Raw genomic sequence first — 19,083 nt, forward strand, 5'->3', positions numbered from 1 at the left:
GGAAACATTCCAGAGTGGGAACAGAGTGACACCAAAAGAACAAAGCCATAATTGAGTATTGACAGTTATACTGAGGAGTATTTTTGGAAGAAGATCTGGATGTCTGGAAAAAAACATATTTTCGAGGATAAGATGCTAAGCCAGTGTGGAAGCAGCCTCTAGCCACAGAAAGCAATGCACGACTTTTCCAGGCCTTGTGCTGGGAAGGGCATTGAGAACACCGGAGAAAAGAATGATAGACAATTATTATCTTCACTTGCTGCACCTGTTGTTGTGAACATGTGGAATGTGTTATGGAGATTTTTTTACCAAAGGGTGGTTTCTTCATGGCCAGTGGTGATGGTGTTTTGACTGAAGGACCAGTCGGGTCCCTGTATCATGACTGTCTATAATGGCGATGGGTTTCTTAATAAGTATAGTATAACAAAGTGATTGATCAGCCTTCTGAGAATCACAGAGTCAATGCTAATTATTACCCAGCTGGAGGCCTGTGATGACAAAAAAGTGTGGTTTAGAATCCAAGAATGTTTTGGGTTGGAAGGGACCTTAAAAGTCACCCAGTTCCATCTCCTTGCCATGGTCAGGGGCACCTTCCATTAGACCAGGTTGTGTTGCATGATGTGAGAACCTGGTTATTACCCTGTCAAGAACTGAGCAGCTGTTGGATTTGGGAACAGGGATAACAAAAGCACTTCCCACAAAGCTGTGCATATGTCCATCAATTAATCCTGCCACTGTGTGAGAAAAGCATAGGATTCCTCATGCAAGAGGAGTTTTGGTGCAGGTCCTGAGACTGAGCTTTAGGTTCTATCTTGCCCAATCATAGGTTCTTCTCCAGCTGGACTGAAGCTGGACCACATCCAAAATGCAAAATTCACCTCCCAAATAATTTTCACCCTGAAGCCCAGGAGGCTGCAGCAACCAGGCAGCCAAATTGTGATCCGAAGAGAGCGCTTCTCCCAGCCCTGCGCTCCCTCACAGCGGTGGTCTCCATTTTAATGCCCCTTGATGTGAAAGGCAAACTTAACTCTTCTGCTTCTCACCTCAGCTGTGCGGGTGAGCTGGGCACGTCTAAAAATGGGGTGAGCTGGGCTGTGCTGATTCGGGTTGTTTTGGCTTGATTTGGCTTGTTTGGAGTGGCATTTGGTTGGATTGGCATGGTTTGGGTTGATTGGGCTTGTTTGGGGTTAGTTTGGCTTGGATTGGCATATTTTGGGTTGATTTGGCTTGGTTTAGGTTGGTTTGGCTTGTTCTGCGTAGTTTTGAATTGTTTTGGGGCCGGACCGCTCCATCCCCTCAGCCCGAGCCCCGCGCCCAACCGCCCCGCGCCACACAGGCCAGCCCGGCGGCCATTGGCCAGAGCCGCTGTCCACCCACGCTCCTCTACTCGTGATTGGGCAGATCTTCAGTCAATCTTGCACCTTCCGGCGTTTCGATTGGCTACGCTGGGGAGGCTGGGAGCGCCTGTCCCCCTCGGGGGTCGGCGGGGTGCGGGTCCGGGCGCTCGGTGCACTATTCCCAGCGGCGTTCCCGGTACCATTCCCGGCGGCACTTCTTGCCGCCATGGAGCTCGCCTGTCAGGCGCTGAGAACCACCCACCAGGCGAGGGAAGCGGTGAGAATCGGCGGGCTGCGCGCAGCTGCGCGTCGCGTTTACGCGTCGCGGTTGCCTTGTCAACGGGGAGAGGGGCGCTCTGCGCATGCGTGGGGGTTGGTGTTGTCATGGCGGCGGGGACGGGGTTGGGTTTGGTGGACTAGGGCGGGAGTGGCTCCTTCGCACCCCCTCTCTACATGGCTCTGGAGCAGTAGGCGCGGCCAAAGGAGACTCTCCGTATCCCTTCCTCCATTCGTGTTTGTTTCAAAAAGTCACGGTTGTATTGCCCCATCCCCGAGTCCGGTTCGACGGGGCTTGAAGCAAGCCGGGATAATGGAACGTGCCCCTGGCCATGGCTGCGTTTGGAATTGGATGGTCTTCAGGTCACTTCCAGTCCAAACCAAATGATTCTATGGTTCTTGCTCTAGAAAGCCGAGAAACAGAAAGATTTTGCTGAATTTCATGACCTGTTCTTCTGCTTCCATCTGCTGGTTAAATTACGCCAGAGGGAGTGAGGCTGAGGGATGCTAAAAGCCTTTCCCATGGAGCTGTTGGGTGCTGTGCATGCATACACCAATCCCTCTTCTTACTTAAGAATGAAAAGTACAGGATTTTTCACAAAAGAGCTGTTTTAGGAGGAGTCCTGAGACTGAGCTGTAGATGTTATATCAACTTCTTGTAGAATCATAGAATGTTCTGGGCTGGTAGGTAGCCACAAGGATCATCATGTTCTTACTCTTGGCCTTGCACAGCACAGCCCCAAAACTCAAATCACGTTCTTGTGAGCATTGTCAAAACACTCCTGGAGCTCTGGCAGCCTTGGGCTACTTCTTGGGGAGCCTGTTGAATGCCTGACCACCCTCTGGAGGAAAAACCTTTTCTTGATATCTAGCTTAAAACTCTCATGACCCAGTTCCATGAAATTCCCCTGGATCATGTCACTGGTCACCAGAGAGAAGAGATTGGTGCCTGCCCCTCAATGTTCTCTCCTCAGGAAGTGTTAATAGGATAGATACATTTTCCTAGGAATGGGATCCTCTAGCATGGTCTCCTTCTGAGCCCTAAAGTGAATTCAGATCTCAACCACTGCAAATGGAGCCTGAAGGTGTGGTATTGAAACCGCGTCAACAGACAGGAGGAGAGGAGAAAAGGGGACCTGATTTTTAACTTCTCCAGTGGGGATTTGCATGCCTTTGTCCCAAAGATGGTGCTGGATACTAAATGCAGAAACATTTGAGGGACTGAGAACTGGACCTCAAGAGCTCTGTCAGCTGCACCTCAGGATTTGGTTTGATGTGTTCTTGGTAAAGCCTGGCTTCTCCATAGCCTTTTGAAGGTAACAGTCAATATTTTGGGTATAGAGATGAAGGAGTAGTTTGTGTTTCTCAGAGGATCAGAATTCTGGAGCCTCTTTTTTTAATTAGTGACTTAAGGAACCACCTGAAGCTGCCAGGCAGATTTTTTTTTTCCTTCTTGTTTCCAGTCATAAGTTCTATGGTGAGCTCACTGTATGTCTTTAATTATGAAAGCTCATTGTAATCCTTGAAAAACTTTGGCAACTCTATTGTTTGCAGCAGCCTTGTATTATTTGGAGGAGAGAGGAGGGCAAAGTGCCCTTTCTTTGTCCTGGGAAATTCTATTCAATGGCAGCCAAGTTATACATTGTTTAAAACTCACCAGTTCCATTTTCTGCTTCTGTGTTTCTCAGAAAGTACAGTCAGCAAGCCAGACAAGAACTGAACATTCAGCCTTCTGAAAAGCCTGTCAAGGGTGCAAATATTCAAAGGGCTATGGGGAATGGAAAGCTGTGGGAGTACAGGGTGGTGGAGGGAGGGAGGGGAAAACTAGGTGAGCCCAACCAGCCCCTCTGTCCTGGCACATGGTTCCAGCTTGATTTTGAGGGACTCCATGCTTGTCAGCATCCTGGGATCCCAAAGACAAAGAGGGAAGGGTGTATAACAATTAGTGCTTTCCCTATGTGATCGCACAGCCACTTGGCTGCCTCTTGTCCAAGTTCCTAATCAGAGATCTTTCTGAACACATCCTGACTGCGCCAGTTGTTTGCCCTTAGAGTGCATGTACTAGAGCAGAGCAGTTCCTATTCCCAAGCTCCCCAGATGATGACTTACTCTTGTAACTCTTTATTTTTCATCCCAACAAACATGCAAAATTCATGCAGTATTTATAGGGTCAAATGATAATGAAATGTTACTGAGTTAAATTAATCTTTTAGTAGGCCCATTAATTTCCGGAAATTGCACAAGGGACTTGGTTGATTCTGCTTGAATGTAAATGCATTTTAGTAAAAGGTGTGGAAATGACTAAACAAACAATTGCACCTAAGATGCACAACTCTATTAGAGTTTAATTCAAAATGACTCAAGAAAAGGAATATGTGCCACTCTTTTGTTAAGCTAGAAGTAAAGAAAATAACACAATAAGTGTTGTAGCTAATTAGTTAAGTGCTCAACTATTTAGTTTTTAAAACAAGATCACATTTAAGTGCCTTAAGGTTTTATTAATTTCATGGACCCCAAAACCCCCTTTAGTAATTGAAAATTTAATTACACATGTTTTTCTGTTCTTTTAAGAATGGAAGCTTATTAAACTTTGAACGTTTAAACATGTATTGAAATACCAGTGGCTATAAACAACATGCAATTCTAAATACTAATTAAACAGGAAGGCTAGATCACTATAAAGCTAAACTGAATTTTAAGTAACTTTGCACTTGTAAGCACTCCAGTTTTTTCATGCTGTGTAAGATTTGCCATTTCCTCCCTAAGCACCTCTCAAGAAGCCTTGGGCAGTGTTACTATCTGCCTGGACTGTGGCAGGGAGGTTTTTTTTGGACACAAGTGCAGTGGGTCAGTCCTAGAGGACAAACTGGGGCCCAGGACAGCAGACCAGGGTAGGTACAGAGCTCTTTTAAGGGGACAGATAAAGCTCCTGGTGGCACTGACACAGACAGAGGCTCATCTGCCTCATGGAAAGAGTGTATGCTAAAATAATGGTGAAATAATAATGTGCTAAAATAATGGTGAAATGCAGGAAAGGGATTGGTGGACTGGTCAGGCAATAATCCATATACCACTGGTTCACCAGATTAGTGGCTTGGTAGCAGATGCATGTTGAAAGGTCCTTGATTTTTCTTTGGTTTATAGAACTCTCACAGAACCGAGCTACCAGAGATACATCAGTTTTGTTTTTCAGGTCCAACCTAGTCATTGTCAGTTGATTAACTGATTTACAGCTCAGTTACTATTTTCCTTGGACACGTCTGGTTCTCAAAATCAGCCATTGCTGTTTGCATTCTTCTTAACAAGGGTCAAAGACAGAATTAACCTCTCAGTCTAAACTCTCTCCTCATTTTTAGATGGGACTCTTTTGGGATGTAAAGGTTTATTTTTCCTTCTGTTTGATCAGCGCAACAAGAAGAACTTTGCTATGTCAAGGCTGAAGTCGGTGGCTCACATAGACACAATGTTATCCTACCCCCAAAGCAAGTCTGTACTTAAATTATTTGAGATACTGACAATCACTGTATCACTATTTTACTGGAACTTAAAATGCTTTAGGGATACCAGAAGTAACAAAAGGGGATGAACAGCAGCAGATGGCGTGCCAGAACACAAATTCTTTTCAAGGGAAGTTCCAACCATGGATCATGAACCCTGTCAGTCCATCAGGCAGAGGTAATTCCTCTCTTGTCAGAATATCCATGTTTATTCCATGAAACACTTGATGTGTTTGTCTTCTGTGGTGGCCACTCTGTTTGCATACTGTATTTTAAATATTCAGAGGTAGCTGTAACCTAGCCCTTTGATGCATTAGCAAACACAGCAGTTAATCTTTCTCAGCATAAACCTTCAGGAGCAGTTGCATTTCAAAGGATGTACAGATGGGATTCTCAGCAAGTGATGACTCCAGCTTCCTTCTTGCAGCTCCAGATGTGTTTCAGAATTTCAGGTCATCCAGGAGAAATGGTAAATGGCAACAATTCAAAATCTGTTTTCCAAGCACCAGCATATCAAAAGATTAAGAAAGAAAAGATCCTTTCATCTCAGAGTGTGTGTGTTCTCTCTTTGCTCATGGGAATTCTCAGAATTAGTTCATTTCTTGTTGCAGCACCTCCCAGGAACCAATCTGCTTCATTCAAGAGTTACCAATCTACAAAACATTTACACAGCACTGCTTTCTCACCGAAATGTTCAGAAAAATTATCTTTGTACCACCACTGAAGTGGTGTTGTAACTTCTTTTGGAAAGTTTCTCAAGAGGGTATCAAAGGTAGAAAGGGGTTATGATTTTTTCCCTTTTCTCCAGCCAGTTTTAGCCTTCATTTTAGAAAACCTGAATGAACATTCGACGAATCTTATTTGCAATGTGTGAAATGTCAATTCGCTTTGACTCCACAGGAAACGTTAAGAGCAGACCCCAGCTCTTCCTTAGTGCTGACACTAGATGGCCCCACGACTGAAGCCAACGTCCCAGAAAATACCCGCTCCACTGGGATACTTTTTCCCATTTCTATCCAGTACATTTTATAGGTTGTCAGACTTTATTTTAAAATAAAACAGTAGCTGATTATGCTATCTCAAGTGTTGAAATTAGTAGTGGAATGCCATGAGATACCAAGCACTGTGTGCAGAGCAGAGGGAGGTCTAACCGAGCAAAGGAGTGGTGTGTAAAGAGGTAAATTGGTTTTGCACCACCCAAAAAACACCTTTGATTTTTGGAATAAGTGATTCTCTACTGTCAAAAGTCTGCTATGGTTGCTCTCTCTTCCAAGAGAACGGAAAGAACAGAGTAATGGTCTTTATGTATATATATTTCTTTTGCTCATCTTGTGGGGTTTGAAAACATCAGCCTTGGTAAGTAGTAGTTTCTTGGCATCTTTGTGTGCCAGGCACAGGCAGAGAGCAGCCCAAGTCCTTGATACAGGTGGTTGGGCTCTGTCTGCAGTATGAAGAGGACAGAAATCTGCATTTGTCACCCACAGGCAGCACGTTTCGCTTGGGCTGGGCTTATCCTTGGGGGTGGATGAGGATGCTGCTCAGTTGGGATAGAAGGGAGGGAAACTGGGGATGGAAGTAGGAGCCTGTATAGCTTTACTCTGCAGTGTGATCAGGGATGTGTGTGTGCTGGGCAATCAACAGAAATTGTTGCTCTTTCCCCATCCATTAAGTATCACTCCTTCCTGTTCACACTGGGTCCTCACAAGTAATCCCAGAATCAGAGGAAAGACACAATACCTCAAGTTGGAGGGGACACATGAGGATCATCAAGTCCAACTCTCAATGCTCCCAACCTAAAAGAAAAAGGAAGTAATTAATTTACCTAAATGCATGTTTGGCCTTTCTTGCTTTCTCTGTGATCACAGTTTCAAGTCCAAGTGAAACAGACCAAAGGCAATGTGCTGATTTCTAGAGTTTTCATTGTAGCACCTTCTGTTATGACCCAAAATTTCAGAAGTTCCTTGCAGACGCTGAGCACATATGGCATGTTTCACCAGAGTAAGGCTTTATTCCATCATCTTGCATGATTCTGTTTCCACTGTGCCTTTTCCTCTACTTGATACTCAGTATCTGCTTCTGATACTCTCTCAGAGGAAGCTTCAGTGAATGAAGAAAGGGATGTTTTATGCTGCCTTGTGTTGATTGCTTAACCATTTGTGAGTGACTTTGGGTTCTCCAGTCTGTGCCAAGACATCCGTGGGACTGATTCCATATTGAATTTCTTCATGTTGAGTCCTGATTTTGGTCAGTCCTTATTGTAAATCAACGGCGACTCTGACAAACGGGAGAGAGAATGATGCATCTGACTCTATCATCAGAAGGCTAATGAATTACTTTATGATACTACACTATGTACATTTCATCTAAACTGAATCTGCCAGGCAGTCACTCTTGCTCACAACTGCCCAGAACGGCACTCATCTCTGATTCTCTCGTGACTGTCCTGTGACAGTCCCACACACACACTGCTTGGCCTTGATCGGCCAGGGGAACAAAACATCCTCACTTTGGGCTAACAATCTCATATTGCATTCTACTTTAGCACAACACAGGCACAGCAAGTGAGATAAGAATTGTGTTTTCCTTCTTCTCTGCTTGTCTCACAGCTTCTCTCTGTTCAGAGGGCATGTGTTGTATTTAATACCGCAGGCATGTGAATACCACAAGTCCTGTGTGAAAATCGTGCAAGTTTTGCCTTACCCAATGCACTAATTTTTCCAGTGTCTGTGTTTCATTTGTTGTGTTTATACGTCAAGGCCTATGAAATGGGATGTGTCAGCAAGTGTTACAGCTGGTCTTTACTTGTAGTAGAGTCATGCAGATCCCAGACCTGTTCACCAGCCCCCCTTCTCCAGACACTCAGAGACCAGGTTTCTGGTTGCAAGGGAAGGACACAGCCATGATGGGTCAGGTCTCCTTGCACAGTCCCTGAAGCACTGAGGTGTGCAAGAGTCCTGCTCTGAAATTCACAGCAGTCTCAACATGTTGGGAGCCATAACTGTAGTAAGGGAAGTAAGTTATTTGTTCAACCATAAAGTAATTTTCTCTTCTCTAGGAAAAGGTTTCCACCCACCCAGTAGCCCTGATAATGTGTAAGAAAAATTAGATTGAAAACCACTTTACTTGTGTTTATTAACAGTGAGTTGTTTTACAGTTCTTACATGCTGTTGTGTTAATTTGTTTGTTTCCAGAGGCTACATTTAGATGTTGTTAACAGCAATAAAGAGAATATTACATTTGATCTAGAGTTCTGTCTTAATTCACAGGAGGAGATGCGAACAGAAGCTCGTCGGAAAAATCTCCTCATTCTAATTTTGCATTATTTAATGGAGGAAGGGTATGTTTTTTAAATAATAGTGCTCTACCCTTATGGGATTGTGTGTATCTGACCTGCTGTACTGCATCTTTCTGTCCTCTGTTGGCTGAATGGACAGTGTGGACCTTTGGGTTGTTGTGAGGAAATGGTAAAGAACTATGAGGTTTCCTCACAGTTTGCTTTGCTAAATTGCTTCAATTTCTGAAACAAAAATTCCCTATTTAAAAATACTTTAGATCAACCAACAAAGCTTATTAAAATAGAGTTTATGCTTCTATAAAAATAGGGTTTTGGGCAGGTTAAAATACCATATGCTTACTAGTGCCATTGTTTGCTTCTTCTCTCAGAAATCAGAGTAAGATGATGACTCTCAGTTTTATGATCCTTGTTTTTTTTTGTTTTTAAATTGCCAGATATGTTGATGCTGCAAATGCTTTGGAACAAGAGACAAAATTAGGTTTACGTGGCTTTGAAGTTTGTGACAACATTGATCTTGAGACAATTTTGATGGAATATGAAAGCTACTATTTTGTAAAATTTCAAAAGTATCCTAAAATTACCAAAAAGATCCTGGACACTGGTATGTGGCTCTGTTCCAAAAAGAAAGCCTTTGTTTACAAAGTTTAAAATGTGTATTTCCCTACTATGCTCACAGCCCTTCTCATGTTTGTCAGCACTTAATGTTCCAACCCTTACGGTTACAGCTCTGAAGTTCTAGCACACAAGACACCAGAACTGAGAGAGATGGCTTTGAGCCCTTCTGTTTTCCTATTTTCTTTATATAAAGGAACTAAAAGGTGGCATTTTTCTGTCTTTTGAAAGTTGCTTTGGTATTGGAAAATGTCATCTAAGCACAAAGCATTATGGCAAAGATATATTTATCCATTTTCTTCTCATGGGGAGAGAATAGTGGATGAATGATACAGAATGTGGCAAATTAGAATGTGAGCATTCTGTTACAACCCTGAGAGCCTGAACGGTTTTGCACTTGAGCACAAAATGTAACTTGGAGAAGCCATAATAACAGCTGTATGAGAATAAGTGATGAAGAGCTTGAAGGATCTAAGTTTGGATTAGACATTAGGAAAAATTTCTTCATGAAAAGGGTTGTCAAACCCTTGCACAGGCTGCTCAAGGAAGTGGTGTAGCAATATCCCTGAAAGGGCTCAAAACACATGTGGATGTGGCATTCAGGGATGTGGGTCAGTGGTGGCCGCTGCAGGGGTGGAGGAGTGATTTGGACTGGATGGTCTTAGAGGTGTTTTCCAGCTTAAAGGGCTTAGTAATTGAAATTATCTTGAAATTTGCTTGAAAAAGGCATGCACATCTAGAACCTATGGATTGGTGTTAATACAAAGAGGTAGAACAGCCCTGCAGGACAAAACAAAAAGGATTTGTTATGAGGCAAGAGTGAAAAAATATTAAAAAGCATTTTTTCACATCATAGTCAGAGCAGTGGGCAAGACTGAATCCAGGATCTAAGTAAAAACGAATTCCCGAAAAGCCACTTAAAAGCTCTCATTATGCATTTTTTGGTCACTAAAGCCTCTCTGGCATGGAATAGTATGCTATTACCTAAGCTCAGATTTGTGACTATGCTGACAGGGAGGCATCATCCTTTTTCCCTAAAGCACAAGTAGCCTCTTCTCCTGCACCGCATGCAGTTTTTACCATGCCCTAAATTGTGCCTGTTGCCAGACTTGGGTATCTAAATAAAACCCTTGGTGTGGTGCTCCTTCCTACTGAATTCTTTGCAACACTCTTGGCAAGTCCTACAGTAACAGGTTGGTCATTTCCATGCTCATTTCCAGTGAGTTGGAAATGTTATATATATACCCAGAAGATTACAGGTTGCTCCATAGGCTCTGCTGCCCCTAAACACACCACGTTCCCAAGCTCCTTCAGGGAAATAACTGTTTGGGAAGGATTATTTTATTGTGTGAGAATCATGAGTGGAAGAGCATTGTACAGCGAACACTGAAAAAAGAGGTGGTTTTGGAGCAGCCAGGGGCATGCTGGTAGCATCATACAAATCCTTGGCTTTATGAGTTCACATTTGGGCTTTGCAAGTTGGACATTTTGTGAAAAAAAAAAAGTTCTCCTTTGACAGAAGTTGTTTAAAATTATAATAATGCAAAAGATAACATAGTTTGATAACTACTATTGCAATGTGACATTTATTCTGTCTTGTTATGTTGAACTTGATTCCTCTTCAGAGGAGTAAGGCAAATTCATATTTCCCAATTCAGCAACGAAAAAATTATTAGCATTAAATAAGCATTCTCTGTGCTATATTAAATTATTGTACTTAATCTAATTTCTGGTGGTGTCCATTTTACTGTGAACATGATATTGGTTTTAAAATGTAAGTAGAGAAACCAAAGACTGTATGAGCTAAAATGTAAAAAGCTTGAAGCAAAAGCACTCTCACTGACACCAGTTTGTTTTCAGTAAGCTTTTGCAAGCTTGCAGTGCTTATAAGCTGTATTTCTGTTTATGCATTATTATTTACAAGGTCATTATTGTGTAATTAAAAATATTTTTAAAGGGGAAATAAAGGTTCAAATTGACTTTTTTAGATCCTTAATTATTTTCCATTTAAATATTAATTTTGCCTCAGCAGAAAATAAACAACAGCTGAGAAGTGGAGGAAGAGCAAGAAGGTGAGATATATGTGTGGGGTGTTTTTCTGGGCAGAAAATTTTCCTCATAAAAGCAAATATGCACAGTGGTTAAGATAATGCTGTGATACCAGAGGAGCACCAAAGCCTAGAGCCATGCTCCTGACTGTGTGGTGCATTTCTTCTGCATGTGCTGGAGGAAATTAGAGACTTGTTTCCCAAATGGAGAGGCAGACAATTTACAGAGTTTCTGCAGCGTGGGTAAAGTGGGGTGGGGTGTTTGAAAAAAGTAAGCATTGAACTCTGCTGTGATTGAAATTAATGCCATAACTTGAGTGGAAGCAAAGTTAGCCTGAAACTGCTTTATTTGGAAGCTTTGAGTTTTAGTCTTTTGGTATTTTGAAGAAAAAAAAAAGTCATGGAAGTCTTGCATTTTTTTTTCTTTATTCTAGGACAGCAGCTTCTTCTCAGAATGTACCAAGGGTCAAACAACAGACAGTGAGACGATCCGCATCAAAAACTGCAGCTGGGAGTACAGCAGAACCTAAATCCTCCACCAAGGAGAGCCCCAGACAGGTTTAAACATGTTTTCTTTTATCTTGGCAGCAGTAGAGTTGAAATTAATGGGATTTTGTCTGGGGAGTCTGTAGGCAGCAAGAGGATGGGAGTTACACAATTAATAATTGTGCAACTAATGGGTTTTACTGATTTTGTCACTTAGGGATTATGGGTGCAAGACCTTGAGAGAATTTCTGGCCATGAGTCTGGGGGCAGTCACAGGCAAAAATTAGAGGAAAAGGAGGTATATAATCCAACCTATACTGAAAACAATCAGAATTTCTTTTTTCCACTGATACCAATATATTCATTCTTTAGTGCCAGAAAACAAAACAAACAAAGAATGAAGTGATATCTTTTGTAAGCATCTTCACAGTGCATAAGTTGTTTGAGACTGGGGAGTAATTTGGGTCTGTAATTTTTAGAATCACATTTTGGTGAGATTGCTGTGAAATCTACTTTATTATCATGCCTTTACAGAGGGTGGACAGGAACAGCAGGTTGGTGGGCAAACACTGTGTCTATTGCAGCCTTTTTTTTAAGGGTCTGGCTGTGTTTCTGCATCAAGAGGAACTCTTCTCTGACCTATTGCTACCCCTAAAAATACCCCAAAACTTTGCCTTTTGGATTGTATACAGCAGTAACTGCTGTGAAGTTACTAAAATAGCTCCTGAAATAGCTCCTCATTTCTGAGTTGACATGCTGTGCCTTTTACTTGGCCTGTCATTTCCCCTGCTTCTTATGTAAAATGCAGTTTTCTGCTCAGTACATGGAATAACTTCACTGCTGAGCTCCAGAGCCATGGCTTTCACTGCTGTCACCAGTTAGATGAAGTCCAATTAAATCTACAGTGGTGTTTAAATGATCAGTATTTCTCTTGGAACTTCATCTGGGCCTGTGTGAAAAGAGGGAATGATACCTATAATGTAATATCTTCAATCCATTTACTTGGCAACACATCTGTTTTAAAAGGCATTTTTTTTCAGGATAATGATGGTGCAGATACTCTGGATCAATCTGATTTTGGCTTAAGCATCTCAGGAATCAGCAAAACTGGAGGAGACAGCTCTCGCCCAAGAAAGGTTAGTGGAAACCTTGTATGTGGTTTCTCAGAGAAATATGTATGTTGAAAAAAAAAAGCACAGAGGTTTTCAAAAATAAGGTAGGGTTTTTTGTCTATTTTTATATCAAAATGTTTTTGTATAGTCAGCTGAAGAGTCAGTTTTATAATTTTGTATAAAAAAATTATAATTCTTTGCATAGGAGGCACTTTTTTCATTAAATACTATTTCAAACATACTCAGACAGGAATATTTATTTTTTTAAAGCCTAGTGGTAAATAACTAAGACTGAAGATAAATTTTGAATTCCTGAATGAGGTAATGAAAGGCTCTGCAGTTAAATTAATTTAATTGACTGAGTTGTGTGTTCCATCCCCATTGCTACCACGGTTTTCAGGGTCAATTTTTGCCATAATTAGGACTGTATATGCAGTAAGGAAACACACTGCTGTAATTGCAAACAAAATTTGGCCCAGTGTATTTTGAAAATTAGTGCTACCACTATGGTAAATCCTACAGCAACATTTTTTCCTCCTTTAGGGCCAAATAATTGACTTCCGCAAGATGATTCGGGATGCTGTCAGAGTGCCACCAGATGGAATTCCCTTGAACAGCCTTAATTGTGATCCAGATCCATCAGTAAGTGTTTCTGTTCATATTTCCATCCAATCCATATGAACTTGAGTTTTGCACAACCAGGAACAGCTCAAAATACTGCAACAGCATTGGTTTTGTTCTCAAGTGCTAAAAAAGGCCTTGGATTTCTGAGAGGTGTGTTTCCTCCTTGAAGGGACAGCCATGCTTATTACTGGTCTGATTTGATGACAGTTGTTTATTCTGAATATGAAAGTAGGCAACAAATAAAAATGAGGCGTTAAGATGAAAAAAAAAAATAATAAATGCAGACACCTGCAGAACTTCTGTGTGTGAAATCCTGGTTCCTTTCAGCTATAGTATGTCTCTACCATTTGCTTCAGCTGAGACAACAACAGAATTTGATGGTTGAGATAAATTTTCTGAAAACACTCCACACACAAGCCAGAACTTCTCAGATAGTGCTAGGCTTTCATGGTGCTTGTCTGCCTGGCAACTTGCTATACTGGAAGAAACTATCCAAAAAGAGAATGTGACAAAACAGTGACCTACAGTTGCATTTTTCACTCCTCTTAGTCTATTTAGGTCATATTTAGGACTATAAGTGCAATAAGAAAGCTGCTCATTTTAATGTTGATTAGGGTTAGATTCTGTCAGAGGAAAACACAACACTGCAAATATGTTTTACTTTAAAATTTGTATTATTACACATATCTCTACAACTTTAAAAGTTGATATTACTATGATGTATCAGTTTTTTAAAAAATACATAATAGTGTGTCTAAAAATACTTGCCATCTGACAAGAACCTATGTTTTTCTCTTTTAGGAACGATTATTGAAACCTCTTAGTGCTTTTACTGGCATGACTGGTGAGATGAGAGAACTTGCAGTGGTTGTAAGCAAAGTAAGAGCAGATCTCCATGTCAGCTGTAGAGAGATGTTGGTTATCTTTGTCACATGGGAATGCTGTTTGTTTCTTTTTACTGTCACTGATAGTGTTCATTCTTGAATGTGCAAGTTATTTTTCCCTCCACATAGCTCCCCAACAAGTCATTTCTTTACATGTAATGATGTTTCTTTCTGATGCACGGTGGGAGGAAATAATTAAGTCCATTCCTTTCTAATGGGGAACAGGTAATTTAATCGTGCTGTGCAGACTATCATGGCTTTTCTCTTTGCTACAAAAAAAGTGCAATACTTCACTTGAAAGAGAGATTTAAATATATTAGCTAAAACCAACTATTATCTAATGTTTTATCTGGTTGTGATCAGATGGTGGGAGAAACCTTGATTCCACCCTTTGGGTGCAGTTTCCATTCCAGGCACAGGGCTGTGGTCTTTGTGGGCAGTGTGCCATTATCACAGCAATATCTGAATTCTGAATGTATCTACTAGATAACATCTACCAAAATTACTATTAAACCCTGGTATTCCTGCATGGTTTAGAATTAGAGAATGGTTTAGGTTGAAAAAGCCATCTAAGGTCGTCAGGTCAGCACTGCCAAGCACTGCCAAAGTCACCACTAACCCGTGTCCCCAAGTGCCACATCAGCATGGCTTTTAAACTGCAGGGATGAGGATTCCACCACTGCCCTAGGCTGCCTGTGCCAAGGCTTGATAAACCTTTCCATGAAGGAATTGCTCCTGAGGTACACCCTGAGCATCCCCTGTCGCAGCCTGAGGCCGTTCCCTCTGCTCCTGTCCCTGTTTCCTGGGAGCACACCCCAACCCCCCCCGGCTGTCCCCTCCTGTCAGGAGCTGTGCAGAGCCACAAGGTCCCCCCTGAGCCTCCTTTTCTCCAGACTCAGCCCCTTCCCAGCTCCCTCAGCCTCTCCTGGGGCTCCAGCCCCTTCCCAGCTCCGTTCCCTGCCCTGGACACGCTCCAGCCCCTCGGTGTCTCTGCTGTCCTGAGGGCCCAGAGCTGTCCCCAGCACTGGAGGTGCCTCAGCAGGGCCAGCACAGGGACAGGCACTGCCCTGGGGCTGTGTCACAGCCTGGCTGGGACAGCCCAGGGCCACTGGCCTAGTGCTTGCCCTGAGCCTTGCTTTGTGCAGCCTGCACAGTCTGCACTCCCTGTGCATTCTCAGTGGTGCAGTGGAGAGATGCTGTAACTGTGAGCTCTGCAAGCATTGCCCTCATCCCAGCACTGCCACAGCAGCATCAATAATGCACCAGGGCAGACTTGGGGATTCCTCCAGGAGGGGCAGCTTGACCCCTGGAGGGAACCACAGTCTTGTCAGCAGCATTCCATTTCACTCCTGGGTTGAGGTGTAGCCTAGCAAACAGGCACTGGTCTGCCCAGGATCCGTGGCTATGGCACACACAAATGCTTAGCATCCACCACTTTTGGATGAGTCAATCATCAAAAAGGATTCATAGGACCACAGTGTTTGGTAGTGTTGTGACTTTCTGGATATAAATATCATGAGTGTTAACATCTTGGGTAAACCTGCTTAAAATCATCTTTCTAAAAATCCTGGAAGACTTTTGCTGACTGACTTTTATCTCTCTGTATGGCCCAAATTCTTGGTCCACAAGTTTTGTATTTGACGTTTAGTAGAACTTAAGAAATGTCTTAGGAAATTTCCAACCTTAAAGTAAGAAAATTTTCATTTGTTTCAGTTCCTGTCTGGTCTTTTATTTATGGTAGACCTTTAAAATAATGCTGGTTTTGCTGCTACATTAACAAAAAAAAAAAAAAAACAATAAAAAATTGCTTTCCATTTGTTATGGTGTGTTTTTAGAATTGTGCTCCATTATGGTATGTTCCTAGTTGCTATGGTAATCAAAACTGTATAAATCAATACAAATAAATGGCATGTTATATCTATTTCATAACACAATCTAATTTAATTTGGAAACAGTTATGTAAGTCTCTACTTAATAACAGAAATCTGATTCATCTCAATTCACTGTTAATAGACAGGGAAAGTGTAATCTATTCTAAATAAATAATTTTTTCTAATTGTATTAACTTTTCCCCTTGGATACAACCACATAATTTTTCTTCAGTCTCTGTGGACTATTTTTGTTGGAGAGCAGAATTTATCCTGAGTATTTGTATTGAGGATGTGATTTTTTTGCAGAACAATTAGCCCCTGGAACATAAAGCCACAAAATATTATGGAGGCAAATGGAGATTCACAGAAGATTTGGGAAGTTTGATGAATTAAATGAAATTAATTTAGTGAGTGTTCCAGGGCATAGACTAATTACCATCTATCTTTTGGTAGATTCTTAGGGGAAAAATTTCTTCCTGTTGCAGAGTTTCTCACAGCTTTTCTTGCAGCTTATAAAATCTTGCATAAAGTGGAGTAAATAGAAATTTTTCACTGTACTTACAACACAAGAAATAACATAAATAATAGGTATTAACATTATAATAGGTAATAATGTAAGTAATAGGTGCAGCCATAAAGTAACTGAGCATCAAGTTTAAAAAAACCACAAAAAGTAAATAAAAGGTCCAGCCATAAAGTTACTTAAGCACCAAGTTAAAAAAAATATTTTCACATTGCACATGAGTGAGCTGTGGAACTTGTGACTATAAAATAAACATGTTTAAAAGAGGGAAGAAAACTTCACTGAAGAATCAATGTCAAAAAGAGTTTCAGCTCAAAGATTCAGATGTAATTTGAATTACTGAAGTCCATTGGTGGTGTAAAGTTGAACCAATGTGTCACTATGATTACTTTTACTTCCTTTTTTAAACATCCAATACTTGCAGGAATAGAGACAAAATATTAGGGCTGGTGAACCTTCTTATCTCAATTGCTCTTGATGTGTTGTTTGGTTCCTGAATCATACTAACAGAAAACAGATCTGAGGAAGATCTGCTCAGCGTCTACATTTGCTAGGAATACATTAGGGAAACTGGGGCCTGGAGGGGATGTGATTGCTGTGTATGCTTCCCTCCTGGGATGTCCCTGGTACCTAGGGTTAAATAGTAGAGCCTGTATCACTTAACAGCATCACTATTTTATCCCTCAGTCGATCCTTTTGCTTTGCCAGAGTCATTATGCGACTGCAGAAGGAGTTTTGCTAACAAGATGTGATGTGTGTTGCAGGACATTTATCTCCATAAGCCAAACGTGAAGTGGGATGATATTATAGGACTGGATGCAGCTAAAAGGCTGGTCAAGGAAGCAGTTGTTTACCCCATAAAGGTAAGGTGCTAGATAGTTTTGACAAAACCAGTGTTGGGCTTGTTTCCTTGCAGTTACAGTGGTGTTTTAGAGTTCTCAGTATTTCTGTGCTTTTGTAGGCCTTTTGTGTTAGAGCTGTTGGTGTTCCTGTTCTATCTGAAATGGCACCTGCATTCTTCTACAGGAAAATTACCTTTCAATATTAATATTACATGAGTTAGGTCCAATTCCTTGGCACTTTTGGCATTGTAAGAAGTGCTGGATTTGACCTATATTAATTCCATGAAAAATTACTTTTTAGAAGAGAATGTTACATCAATTACACTTGAAAAAAAAGAAGAAAAAACAAGCACTGAAAACAGGCTTTTAAAAATAAATACAGCATTTTTCTCAGTACTCAGATCATACATGTCACATTGTTTTGGCGTGGTTTTATGCCTCTCTGCAAATTTCTTATGTTTCTTGAATGTGCTAGGAGCAGTGAAGGTGAGGACTACAATCCCTTGCAGTTTGTTTTTGATGATGCATTTTTAATCCCTAAATTACTTTCCTACAGTATCCAGAGCTGTTTACAGGCATTCTGTCCCCTTGGAAAGGATTATTGCTCTATGGACCACCAGGTATGGAGAGTTTTTACCACATCTTTGTGTTAGTCACCAATTCTTGTTTTGTCCTGTGGATAAATCATCAGTGTTAATTAGATCAGATTGTTAAAAAAGCATGTTCTGTACATAAATTAAAAGGAGATAATGTTGGGTGGTTATGTCCATCTCTGATGCTCAACTTGCCCTTTCTTGTGAGCTTTGGCTATTTTCATAGTGGAATCTTCCAGAGACAGTACTTACACTAACAATTTAGGGGAATGAAAATTCACATCTCTGTTTTTACTCAGCTTGGACCATTTTAGTCAAAATTGGCATGATCCTATAATATGTCAATAAATCTGCAATGGGCTTACCTCCAAAGTGAGAAATGTCCTTCCTTTCTTCTGCTTGTAGGGGTTGTTTTGGAAATGGGATGGAAGCTTTGCCTTCTTCTAGCTGGGTGTTTTCCTTGTTAGTGCAGCTTCCCTGCTCTCATTGCCCCACTTTGACACCAGGATGTGGCTGGAAGGGGGCAGAGGGCACAAGAACCACCTGAGTCAGGTTGCAGAGCCTCTCTCTGCAATGAAATCCATTTGTTCCTGTGAATGTTTAGGTGTTCCTGCCGCAGAAGGCATCTGACCGTTTCAGCATGGACTACTTCAGCATTTGGAGAATCTGCATTAGCAGTTCTGTATTACCTGAGTTTCTCCAAACAATCCTGAAAGAGCCACAAAATATTCTGAGGGCTGGAGCCCCTCTGCTCTGGAGCCAGCCTGGCACAGCTGGGGCTGTTCCCCTGCACAAGAGAAGGCTCCAGGGACACCTCAGAGCCCCTGCCAGGGCCTCCAGGGGCTCCAGGAGAGCTGCACAGGCACTGGGCACAAGGCACGGAGGGACAGCAGCCAGGGAATGGCTTCCCAGGGCCAGAGGGCAGGCGCAGATGGGATCTTGGGAATGAGGAATTGCTGGCTGGGAGGGTGGGCAGGCCCTGGCCCAGGGTGCCCAGAGCAGCTGTGGCTGTCCCTGGATCCCTGGCAGTGCCCAAGGCCAGGCTGGATGGGGCTTGGAGCAGCCTGGGATGGTAGAAGGTGT

The 19,083-nt window shown here is 41.9% G+C and overlaps 1 protein-coding gene across 4 annotated transcripts in view; it reads left to right on the plus strand.

Annotated features, from left to right (window-relative positions):
- Positions 1-1,463: 1,463 nt before the first annotated feature.
- KATNAL2 (katanin catalytic subunit A1 like 2) overlaps positions 1,464-19,083 on the plus strand; it is a 29,252-nt gene continuing 11,632 nt past the window's right edge. For 2 of the 4 annotated variants that reach the window (XM_030237368.2, XM_050986725.1), the window contains exons 1-10: positions 1,464-1,614; positions 8,377-8,447; positions 8,840-9,006; positions 11,047-11,089; positions 11,500-11,623; positions 12,592-12,687; positions 13,207-13,305; positions 14,089-14,166; positions 17,330-17,428; positions 17,964-18,027. In XM_030237368.2, the coding sequence (XP_030093228.1) occupies positions 1,564-1,614; positions 8,377-8,447; positions 8,840-9,006; positions 11,047-11,089; positions 11,500-11,623; positions 12,592-12,687; positions 13,207-13,305; positions 14,089-14,166; positions 17,330-17,428; positions 17,964-18,027 (892 nt within the window). In that variant the 5' untranslated portion in view covers positions 1,464-1,563. Of the gene's footprint in view, positions 1,615-5,171; positions 5,289-8,376; positions 8,448-8,839; positions 9,007-11,046; positions 11,090-11,499; positions 11,624-12,591; positions 12,688-13,206; positions 13,306-14,088; positions 14,167-17,329; positions 17,429-17,963; positions 18,028-19,083 lie in introns of all 4 variants that reach the window. The other 2 variants (XM_050986724.1, XM_009095354.4) reach the window with 2 other exon arrangements.

The sequence above is a fragment of the Serinus canaria genome, chromosome Z, assembly GCF_022539315.1.
Source record: "Serinus canaria isolate serCan28SL12 chromosome Z, serCan2020, whole genome shotgun sequence".
Taxonomy (NCBI): Eukaryota; Metazoa; Chordata; class Aves; order Passeriformes; family Fringillidae; genus Serinus; species Serinus canaria.